Source organism: Grammomys surdaster, unplaced genomic scaffold, assembly GCF_004785775.1.
Source record: "Grammomys surdaster isolate TR1022 unplaced genomic scaffold, NIH_TR_1.0 126271, whole genome shotgun sequence".
In the NCBI taxonomy this organism is placed as follows: domain Eukaryota; kingdom Metazoa; phylum Chordata; class Mammalia; order Rodentia; family Muridae; genus Grammomys; species Grammomys surdaster.
Window position 1 is genome coordinate 1,095,188 of NW_021621071.1, and position 12,245 is coordinate 1,107,432.

A 12,245-nucleotide genomic window follows, 5' to 3' on the forward strand; every position below is an offset into this window, starting at 1 on the left:
TTCAGAGACCCTGTCTCAAAAGTAAGGGGACCCAGTGAAACACCTCATGTCAACCTTAGCTACTCACCAGGGTCCCCACTCCCCACAGGCAGGACCATAGATAAAGCACTACTGGAGCTTTGGCTAGTGTACTTTACACATAGGTCATTACTAAACTGAGCAGCGTTCTAGCCTTGCCTAACAAATTTTAAATTCAAAACCAAAAAGATAAAACTTTTTCCAAGTAACTTAACTGAATTATGAAACTAAGTTCAAAACATTTACAAAAATATCTAGCATTAATAAAAAAAATGACTAGGTATGAAAAGAAGGGGGAAACTCATATCAAATGCACATCATCTATGATGAGGGTGCCAACTATCAAAAGCCACCAGAACTGGTAAAGATGGAACGGGGGAAACGGGGAGGAGGTTATGGAAACACTCACCCTGCAGGGAAAAACTGTCAGGAAGTGCTAACAACTGTTCAAACAGAAAGCATTTAGTCAACAGTGGAAGTCCTACATACAGGACTTGCTACCGTGTTACCCATGTGAGTAACCGGAACTGTCTAACTGAGATTTCTTGGGAGGGGTTGGGGGCAGAAAAATATCTGAAGAATGACTGAGAACTTTCCAAATTTGGTAAAGCTGTAAATCTATAGAACCCCTTTGATGCTATAAATGCAAATAACCAAGTTCTAAAATAGTGCCATCTACTAAAACTTTATCAAGGCAGGGGTGGGGATGAATATTTATAATCACTGCTCCCTGGGAAGCAGAGGCAGGTGGACTCATGGCCAGCCAGCAGCAAAGCAAAAGCTCTACAACTCTAGCAATGTATGGTGACTAATCTGAGTGAAAGCTACTCAGGAAGACACACATCCAGGTCAGAGGCAAGGGCTTTCCGAGGGTCGGAGCTGGCCTTGAGACCCTTTCAGACATTTCTATAAACTGGAACCAGACATCTGATAGGAAAGACCTACCAACCTGACAAGGACAGAGAGACGTGAATAATGAGGGGAGTGCACCACATGGACATGGAGTTCAAAACATCGTTCTGGAGCCCTTCTATCTCACACCATACAGTTAATTATGAACTGAGTGCGGGTCCAACCTGACACCACCCGATGACGGCAGCCGTCTCCGAGACATCAGAAAATGAGACAAATGATCGGGAAGAATCTCATCATGATTTTGCCTTTCAAATTTGCAAAATGAAAACGCTTTTGTCTGCCATGCCTAGCATTTAAAGCAACCAGGTTCAAAGTTTGGTAGGAACCATTTTGTAAAGATTATTAATGCTTTAGACATACTTACATTTAAAATTCAGATTTCTCTGCTTCCTGAGGTCCTTATTAACTCCATGGAATCTAAAATACACTAAGGAGAAAGGTTGTCTTTTTATTGAAAAAGATTTATGCACAATCAGAGAATCTGAAATTTTAGAATACTAACAGATTTACTTTTGCAAATCCCTATAAATCCTGCACTTGACTTCAATCTGATCAAAGCAGAACTATAGAATCTTCATATCACAGTTTTATCGATTTCTTCTAAGTGAACTGAGCAAACACCACATTTAAGAGTCAATATTTATTCTGATTAATATTTTACAAAATTTTGACAGGTTTAAATTATGTAAGGAGGACTGGGTTTATTAAACACTTTACAAGTTTTTCTTTCCACAGAGTAACACAGTAAGTAGCAGAATAATACTTGGCACAGTTATAAATAAAGAAAATAGAAAACAAAAACATTCATAGCTTAAGTAGGATGCTTCTTTATGCCTAGTATTTAAAATAAACTCCTACAAACAACACAAATATGAATGAAAAAACTCCAAAGTACTCAGTCCCTACTTCCTAAAGGAATCCATCCAAGCAGTAAGAACTATCCCTCAAAGGGAACCGTTCGAACAGCCCGAGGACTGGATTCAACTGGCCCTACATACAAGTCCTACAGAGTAAGGAAACATGCTGCACAGTTGCCTGGAGACCATCTGACCATCCTGCTACAGACACGCTGAGACTGAAATAGTCCGTCCGGAAAGCTCCGTGCAAATATTTTCCATGGAGTTACACATCTACAGGGGTTTGCTTTACTGAGAAGCATCTCTTGCACTGAAAGAATACTGTACCACAAAGAAAGAACATGGTAACAACATTCTTACTCAAACTGAGAAAACCACCACAGTCTTTAACTGTTGATAAAAATGCATCTGATAAAAACTGCAACTGAGTCTTCATATGAAGTGACTCGAGGTATAAAACTAAAACAAATCCTAGCGTTTTATAAACTTTGAATTTAAAAATTACCTAAAATTTCCCCCCATTTATAGCCAAAACTAGCAGACATTTGTACAGTTGACCAATTTTTTTACATTCTATGACAAAATGGTACAGTGCTATCACCACCCCACACCCATCTCTTCCCTTTTCAAAAATAAAGTACGTATGCCAATTCTAATATTAAAACCCTCAAGTACAGTAAGGGCATTTTGTGGGGGTGACGTATGGTCACAGATTACTATAAAATGGTAGTACTTGGAAATACTGAGCATCAGCTATGTACTGTCCGCTGCTCCTCTTCCTAAGGCAGGGCGGGTGGACCACTAGATTGCTTTAATACCTGTAACCAGCACTTTACAGGGCATACTAATGTGACCTAGCACTGGACATGCAGTGAACTTGCAGGGGATAGTGCCTATTAACAGCAATATTGAACATCACTAGAAGCTCATTAATATCTCCCTTTGCTTTTTGGTTGGACAAAATGAAATGAGCAGCTTTAAAAACACTAATACATATAGACACAGAGAAAACTATTTGATAAATTATTTATATACAGATACACATTCTTTACACTGGTCTAGGATGTCAGTCTGACCCCCCCCCAGCCCCTCCCACAGGTTGCGAACCACAGTTTGCTAGAGCATGTATGAGGGCTAACCAGAGTCTCCCTGTAAAGAATATTCATGGAAGCAGTGACAAATCAATCCTGAGGTGTGGAAACTCGGCAACAGAACGTGATCAGTGTGTCACATTTAACAGTAAGATCTGAGACGGCTTCAGAAAGTATTACCAACTTTAAAACATATTCCATATTGGAAAAATTAAAACAACCCTGGGGTTTAAATTCCACTTTCTGATAGGTCATTTTTACAACAAGACTACTCCATAGCTTTCCATGTGTGCACATGTGCTGTGCACAGAGCTCATGCCCCGTCTTTAGCCTCGATGCCATTATTTTGTCTACAATTTATTCTTCAGCTCAGAATTTAAAAAGCATATCCACTTATCTCTATTAATAAAGAATTTTGCATTAGCTTATTTGTTTTGCTTCTTGTTGAAAATCCACCGTAACTCTTTAAAAAATTGGGCTGTTTTGCACATGAAAGTAAATCCTAATGTATGCTTCACTGGACAGTATCTGCTAGTGTACATTCTATGCAGTGTATCATGCACTTAGTAGGGCTTTAAATTTCAATAGAATGTTATGACTTAGTATACTCATGCAAGTGCTTTATTATCAGACCATGAGACCTCAGAGCAAGGTTACTAGAAATTATTTCACTGAACTAGAAACAAGCCAGCATTCCAAGAGCTGGCGGCAACAGAAGAGCGAGCCCGCTTCCATGAACATTATTTTTCCGTGCCTTTGGGACACAGTACAGTAGACCTCTAATAAAAACACATGATTTTCATCACAGTATTTACATGTACACCTAAAATGTACATAATACCTGTCACCAATTTAAGACAATTTTCTTGGAATTAAATGCAATACTCTTAAGTACTGCACAATATACTATAGCTGTATAACATAAATTTAGTTTTCGTTATAACAACATTTATCCTCAGTATGTCATCTCTAGTAACAGAATAAATTCCCTTTTTCATGAAGAATGTTATGAGAACAAAACCAAAAAGTTGAGTATGATATGAATTCAAACATTAAGAACCGTGAAAATTCTCTTTGTGATCTCTTCTTCCTAGACGTGGCAGTGTGTTCTGTCCATGTTTGCTTTTGTTAATAAAAGTACTGAACAAAGGCTGTAAAGTTCACGGTTAGCCCTACATATAGCATGCTATTTGTTCCAAGGATCTGGATTCCAGGGAGAGAGACAGGGACAGACACAATCTTCAGGCACCACTCAGCAACATTGTTTCCTGGCATACAGACGCTGTTACACAAGCTGGTACCCAGATCCTGATATTTGGTCATATTCTATAGTGTACTGCCTGGTCCAGTCCACGATAACAGGACGAAAGAGGCCACAGCATCGAAATTCAAAGAAGTCTATAATATTCCTTACACATCCATGGCTAAAATCAGACCCCAAAAGAAAGGAGAATTCAGTTAGTAAGAATGACTTAATGGCGTCTATCCACTTTTCCTGTTAACAGTTTTTTTCTAAGCTTAAAAACTCAGGCTGCTTGCAAGAAAGAAGTAATTTATCACTGCAAAATGCATATCCACATCTCTACCATTCGTCTGCTAATTTTAGATACTACATAATTATACTTTGTAGTGACCAACCACTGCCCTTCAGCGCCAGATAGAGGATTTGCTTCCAAAACATAAACAACAACAAAACCACGCATCACTGATTACTGGCTCTTTGCCAATAAACCAAACTAGGTCCAAAATTGAGAAAAGAAGCAAAAGTGAAAAAAATTAATTATCCAGTCTAAATTCAACAACAGTCTTTAATAAAATTAACAAACTATATAAAGAATGTCAGGTGAGCTCAGGGACTTTAAGACTTCAGTAACACTTGAAAAGCAGTCAGCCCACTTTTTACCTTCTATATAAGAATCATACCTCTACTCTGAGTCCTCCTTTCATATAAAAGTTTGTTTTCCTTCCAGAGGTATACAATAACTAAACATACTACAGATATCTGAAGGTCAGTAGTAGCCTTAAAAAAAAACCCTGAACTTGAAATATTTCAAGTAATTAATGCACAATTCCTTCTAAGTATCGGGTAAGAGGTTAACTTTACAGTGTATATTAGGAGTATAACTGTATATTGAGTTAATGTGACAGATTCTACATCATAGTTATGATGAACTGACTAAGGTCACTTCCACAAAACCTTAAACTCAATAATAATTAAATCAAGTGTAAGTACAGCTAAAAGACACATCCCTGTTGTTCTGTAGAAAACACATATACCGAGGGAAATACATTCCTTTGATGTAATTACTAGGTATTTTCCTAAGGAAGCATGTAACAGAGGAAAACATGACATTCATACATATATACATACTTGAACGGGCTCTCAATAGATGTGGTGGTGACTTTAAAGTGCTTGTATCTCCTCGCGTTCATTCTTTCATTTGTAGTGATACCTAAACATGTTATCTAAGAAGGAAAAAGCACCCCATTATCCTTTCTGAACATTTAATAGAAACAAAATTCTCTAGCATAAAAAACTGTGGTTTTCCACAGATCCTTAGGCTACTTCACACAGTATCACTGCAACTGTCAAAAGTAGCTAATTACCTATGAAAGTATACGTACAAACAGGCTGCTGAACACTGCACACACACCAATAGACACCGTGAACACAACCTGCCTCCCCCACGCTGCTGAATAAATACTTTTATAAACAAGTCAGCATCATTAAAATAAACACAAAATTAACGGTCTCACAATGTAAGTTCACATATGTCCCAGTGCAAATACCCAAATAGAGTAAAAATTCTTCTGAAACTAGAATACAAAAGAAAAGAGGCAGAAAGAAAAAGCAAATAAAAAAATAAAACTGATCCTTAACAAGCCAGAGGGGATGGAAAGACAAGTTCTGCAAGTTTTATTGTTACCATATTAAGGAAAAGGCACTTGCACATACCTGGTACATCTGACACATGAGTAGCACGGCCACCCACATGAAATGAAACACACTGTTCAGAAACATCCAGAACATCCAAGGGGAGCACGTGGCAATCTGAGTGATATATGTCCAAAACCCATCCTTTGTGTACGTGGTCTCACAGTGAAGTCCCCAGTCTAAAATGCAAGACAGGTGACACATTTACTCTTCCAGTCACCTCAGGCGTCCGCTGACAACAGTCTAGATTTAACTCATCACATAAACAGCAATTGTTTCTATAATCTTAATAATCTACAATTCTATAATACATCAATAAAAACATACCAGAGCAAAACCTGAGAAAATGGCTGCCAATCTTAAAAAACATCCCTGTCTGATAAGAATAAAGAGTATTAGACTGCTAGCTCATGTTCCCAGTACTGGAGAAAACATTTTTTAAACAGGAGAAATGATACAAGGCAACTTGTAAGGAGGGACTTTCCTACCACAACAGTGGCAGAAGCACTATCCATGACATCTGCGGGAGGGAGGAAGTGCTCCTCGTTAGGAATGTTGGTCTAGAAAGCAGGTGAAGTTCCTGGACCACATCTTTTTCTCTTTGAGGACTGTATTTATTATTGTTCTTTTATTTATTGCTATCTCTATGTTTCCATGCTCAGAATCACAGGAAGCAGCACCTTCCTCTAATTCTTAAGGCATTAAGCCCGTTGATAAACAAACATGTGACAACTTATCTTTAAACAGTAACTTCTGAAACCCACAACCACTGCCCTGCCCAGCAGGCAGTACTTTACATCACATTTTGCAGAATATTTTAAGTTTATGCAAAGTTAGTGGTTAGTTTATTTTCTCAACTGTTTGGTGGGAAAGAGGAGCTAGCACAGTCACTGGATCCACACTGGCCAGCAGAGCCAGCATGTGACCATGAAATATTAGTGTATTTGACCCAGAAACTTTTCAAAGCTTATTAAAGCAACAAAGAACGTTCATACTGAAAGGGGGCTCACTAACCATTGCTTGCTTGTACTAGACACTGAATACATTTGATAAATAGGTTACCTTACTTTTTTCCTTTACGTTTCATTAGATGCCCCAAACAATAAATTTTTTGTTAGAAGATTTTTGTTACTACATTAATTTGTTAACACAATAAATGTTAAGTATATAAACATTTATGTTTTAAGAAGGCAGAAACTAATTGTACTCACAAGAAACACAACCATAAATCATCCAGCAGATCATAAAAAGCAAGAAGAATAGGTAGCCCATAAAGTATCTATGGTTGCCTGCACCTAAAACAACATAGAAGCAAGTGTTTTCAGCTAAGAGAAAAACAACTGGTCACACCTCACCAGGAATGCATGAGGGTGTGGAATGACTCGGACAGTAGTAATCACATACATGACTTATTTTGCAAAATAAGAAAATTGTTGTAATAACAGTTTTAAAATAAGAATGCACACTGGGCAGTGGTGGCGCACACCTTTAATCCCAGCCCTTGGGAGGCAGAGGCAGGTGGATTTCTGAGTTCGAGGCCAGCCTGGTCTACAGAGTGAGTTCCAGGACAGCCAGGGTTACACACAGAGAAACCCGCCTCAAAAAACCAAACCAAACCAAACCAAACCAAGAATACACTTGTGATGAGCAGCGATGAAGGCAAGGGAGTCCCCAAAAGAACCCAAGACCTAACTGTGGCTTTCAACCCTACTCTTTAGGTAGGAGGGTCCCATTAAACCTTCCCACCTTCCTTTTAGAACCCTTGCAATGGAGATTTCCAAGAGTTCCTCTCCCAGGTCATGCAGTCTTTGTAAGCATTTCCTCTGTATCAGCACATCCACCTGAAGCTGCTCTCAGGTGGCTAACGTCAGCTCTCAGACTGCACACCAGCCCTGGGCTGGGGATCCCAGCTGCCCGTCTTCCCTGTAAGCTCTCAGATTGCACACCAGCCCTGGGCTGGAGATCCCAGCTGCCCGTCTTCCCTGTAAGCTCTCAGACTGCACACCAGCCCTGGGCTGGGGATCCCAGCTGCCCGTCTTCCCTGTAAGCTCTCAGACTGCACACCAGCCCTGGGCTGGGGATCCCAGCTGCCCGTCTTCCCTGCCTCTGCGCAGCTTTTCACGTACTACGACTGCTTTGCGCTCTCTAGCTTAATGCTTAAATAAATAGTATTTGCCTCATCAGATGAATTTCCTTCTTACTCGATGGAGAAAGGAGGACAAAGCAGACATCAGACACAACGCACAGGGAAACAATTAGACTCTTCAGACTGATTTCACACACACACCCCATTCACGGACATGCACTCAGTGAGCTGCTATACAGACACGCAGAAGTTAATGTAGGAAGCATGTGGGGTGTAAGGATGAACTCTAATTCAGTACTGTACTTCATTAGTTACCTGAAGTAATTTAAATTAACACACTCAGAGGTCGCTAACATAACTTACCTACACAGTTACCCACCCATGGGCAATGGTGATCAAATTTCGCTATACAGCGGTTGCACACACCACAGTGTTTGGACCTCACCGGCTTCCGAATCTAGTAACAGACAGTGAAGTATTATAAAGACACTGTATGTAAGAAAGTAAAAAGACAGTACTATATTTTTTTGAGAGTTATATCAACATTTCCAATCCAAGAAAACCCAACAAAATGCCTGTTAATTTGTTCAAAACAAAAACTATAGCAACAAAGAAGATAAAGTGCTCCATAATATGAAATCTTAAAACAATTTGTTAGCAAGAAAGAAAAGAGTGGCGAATGTTACAGAGCAACAACTGAGCTCTGCACACTGTCTTCAGACTACTGAAAGTGGGTACAGGAAGTGGTCTACTGCAGACTACTGAACGTGGGTACACAGGAAGTGGTCTACTGCAGACACTGAAAGTGGGTACACAGGAAGTGGTCTACTGCAGACACTGAAAGTGGGTACATAGGAAGTGGTCTACTGCAGACACTGAAAGTGGGTACATAGGAAGTGGTCTACTGCAGACACTGAAAGTGGGTACAGGAAGTGGTCTACTGCAGACACTGAAAGTGGGTACAGGAAGTGGTCTACTGCAGACACTGAAAGTGGGTACAGGAAGTGGTCTACTGCAGACACTGAAAGTGGGTACAGGAAGTGGTCTACTGCTGTACACACTCCCCAAAAGTAAGAAGGAAAGATAAATCTGTTACAATAAATGAGTACAAAGGAAATTCACGGGTTATATACTATCCTGAGGTAGCCAGGACGAAGTAGGCTGTAGCACTTAAACAACAAGCATGGCGGGTGGAGTAAGGAGAAGGGTGGGTTCTTCCTTCTCACAGCTGTGACTAAATCTACTAAGAAGGCCCAGGGTGATCCAGCCTCCCCAACCTGAAGCACCCACTTATAGTTTCCTTTAGGTAACACCACTTGCAAAGAATAGGAGCAACTTGTCAAAAACAAAACAAACAACAACAAAAACCCCTAGTTTAATGAACATGGAGGCAGGAAGCTGTCTTCTGTCAGGTGGGAATGCCCTTTTCTGACAGGAAATGAACAGGACAGGCACAAACATTCCAATCATAAATGGAAGACTAAGCTGTCTAAACCTTCCCACAATCCTGTCACTTCAATTATTTTGTTTATTTACTATTATGTACTAATAACAAGACATTAGTTTACCTGCATGATATAATTTAAATGCCTTTAAGTTGATGTATGATTTGGGGAATTTTAACATTCGTGGCAATGCTTATAGTATTTTCACACTATATAAAAAATTACGTTTAAAATGTCTATCATAAGATAGTTGATTTCATAAACACTACTTTCAAGTTTTAATGTACGACTTTATTGAAAAGAACCACTTTTCAGTTTAATGAGTACTCCAGGTTGCACAGACACTTCAGACAAATATTCAAAGTATATTTATTTAAGATTATCTGCCTGAAAAATAATCTATGGAATTTTCACACTGTGACTTTTAAACTCAGAAAAAAAATTTCAACCACAGCTAGACCGTCTGCTGTTGAGTAGTTGTGGGTTTTCACTGAGTCCCTCTTTGAAGGATAAGGAGGAGGAGCACGGGTCTGAGAGGACTCTGACGTGCAGTCAGGGTCTGCTACTGGGAACAGACTCAGCCCAGATGTAGGCATCCCCCTCTGCTTTATCCTCCAGCACAGACTACAGGGTGTGTGGAGTGCGCACGGGAGCAAGGCTTTGCCCATACCCAGTACTCCCTCTACGCTGTGAAACTGTCAGCAGGAAGAGGAGAAAAACAAGAAGGGGGTGAATATTACCAAGCAGGTACTGCAGAATATACTGAGGTCCAGACTTCCAGTCTCTGCAAGTTCAACTATCGTCTGTGGATTTAAAAACCAAAAACATTTTTACTCAAAACTGAATAATGCTCACCAATTCTTTTGTTATTACTAGGAATCAATAAACATGCCATTCTTCTCAACCTTTTTAAGTTAAAATAAGACCTACTGCTGGACTCGCCTTTGTATTTCATTACAACTGAAGAACAGCTCAGCAATTTCTATGCAGTCTAGTCAGAAACGGGGGTAGAGCACAGAATTTGCTAACACCAGTTAATTGTGGACAAAAATGATTCATTAAGATGTGTTTCCTTTTAAAAAGAGCTTTCTGGGGCTGGAGAGATGGCTCAGTGGTTAAGAGCACTGACTGCACTTCCAGAGGTCCTGAGTTCAAATCCCAGCCACCACATGGTGGCTCACAACCATCCACAATGAGATCTGATGCCCTCTCTGGTGTGTCTGAAGACAGCTACAGTGTACTCATATAAAATAAATAAATAAATCTTAAAAAAAAAAAAAAAGAGCTTTCTGGTTTCGTTTTCTTTTAGTTTCTTGAGAGGGTCTCCCATATCCCAGACAGGTCTGCTTCCTGGTCCTCTTGCCACCACCTCCCGAGGGCCAAGATCACATGTGGTATTTCAGCTAAAACAGCTCTTAAAAAATCTGAAATACCCAGTCCAGTTCCCTACTGACAGAAAACTTTACATACATTTAGCCTCAAGCCCATGTCAAAAGACAATGATGCCTCCGCCAGTCATATCTAGTACTCTGGCTAGTGGAGTGGTGTATCTGTACTATCAGTTGACTGGGTTTCTAGTTTAATTAAAATATGGGCGAGCGCAATTTTACTTAAGTTGTCACCAGTTCTAAGAGTTTCTGCCCTTATCTGACTCTGCTGTGAGGACTGAGAAACTGGCAGTTAACTGGGCACATCACCACCTTTTTCTTTTGTTCTTCTGTAGCTTTAATAATCCCTGGATCTGATTTCCAAGACTTCCCAAAATTGTAGAAAAGAGCAACACTGTTGGCAAGGAAGGGAAGGTGGATGAACAGGAAGTTGAGATGTGTCCACGTTAAGGAACCCCGACAGCAGTGATAAAGGAGCTTTGTAGCAGGCTATCGTCCACACACTCTTACCACACAGGGTACTATCAGCCAAAAGGGAAGTTTCCTAAATCCGAGTATACTTTCCCAGAATACTCATACTAAGTACAAAAGGAAAAATGACTATTAATTCATGACACCTTATATAATACTCTGAAAGTCAGCAAACATTAAAAAACTCAGCTTTTGACAAAATGAATTTATTTTCACATTCAAAGTTAGACACATACATTTCTTCTTGTACCAAGGATTTTATAAATTATATAACTATGAACAGAATCCAAACTCTTCAGATATCTGCTATGATTAGCCTTAACTGTCCACTTGACATAGCCTAGACTCGCTGGGGAGGTGTCTCGATGGGGGCGTGGTTAGACCTAGCTCAGTCTGAGAAGCACCGTCCCCTAGCAGGGGGTCCTGAACAATGTAGGGTGAAACTATCACACTGAGCACAAGCAAGGAAGCAAATAAACACATTAACTTTAGAAAACATTTGGCCAGGCAGTGGTGGCGCACACCTTTAATCCCAGCACTTGGGAGGCAAAGGCAGGCAGATTTCTGAGTTCGAGGACAGCCTGGTCTACAGAGTGAGTTCCAGGACAGCCAGGGCTACACAGAGAAACCCTGTCTCGAAAAAACAAAAGAAAACAAAACAAAACAAATTTTTTTAAACTTTCCTCAAATAGCAAGGTTTATAATAAATGCACAAGGCATTTATAATATAAAAGAAACTATAAAAAATATTGCTAAAGTAATACAGCCCTGAACAGAGACTATCTGGTTGACTCAATAGCATGTTTAAGATTGATGTAGAGATAGTTAACATACAAAAATGCTGAAGGATGACATGAACATGACCTGCTTATGTTTTTCATGAAGGACAGTTATAAAAAAAATAACTTGAATGAGATTATCCTACATGTGTTTGATTAATATCTGAACACTGAACAACCACATCACATACAAAAGAAGGGCAAAGGGGAATCAGCTCCTCGGTGACACACTGACCTAATCCCCGGTAATCCCCGGTGAC

General features: G+C 39.8%; 1 protein-coding gene across 4 annotated transcripts in view; it reads right to left on the reverse strand.

The window, feature by feature from the left end:
* Window positions 1-1,558: 1,558 nt before the first annotated feature.
* Window positions 1,559-12,245, reverse strand: part of Zdhhc17 (zinc finger DHHC-type containing 17) — a 65,024-nt gene continuing 54,337 nt past the window's right edge. For 2 of the 4 annotated variants that reach the window (XM_028758998.1, XM_028758995.1), the window contains exons 11-17: window positions 11,048-11,172; window positions 10,088-10,150; window positions 8,266-8,359; window positions 7,028-7,111; window positions 5,838-5,995; window positions 5,253-5,347; window positions 1,559-4,305 (exon numbers count right to left, since the gene is read on the reverse strand). In XM_028758998.1, coding sequence (XP_028614831.1) covers window positions 4,167-4,305; window positions 5,253-5,347; window positions 5,838-5,995; window positions 7,028-7,111; window positions 8,266-8,359; window positions 10,088-10,150; window positions 11,048-11,172 — 758 coding nt within the window. In that variant the 3' untranslated portion in view covers window positions 1,559-4,166. The remainder of the gene's footprint in view (window positions 4,306-5,252; window positions 5,348-5,837; window positions 5,996-7,027; window positions 7,112-8,265; window positions 8,360-10,087; window positions 10,151-11,047; window positions 11,173-12,245) is intronic. The other 2 variants (XM_028758997.1, XM_028758996.1) reach the window with 2 other exon arrangements.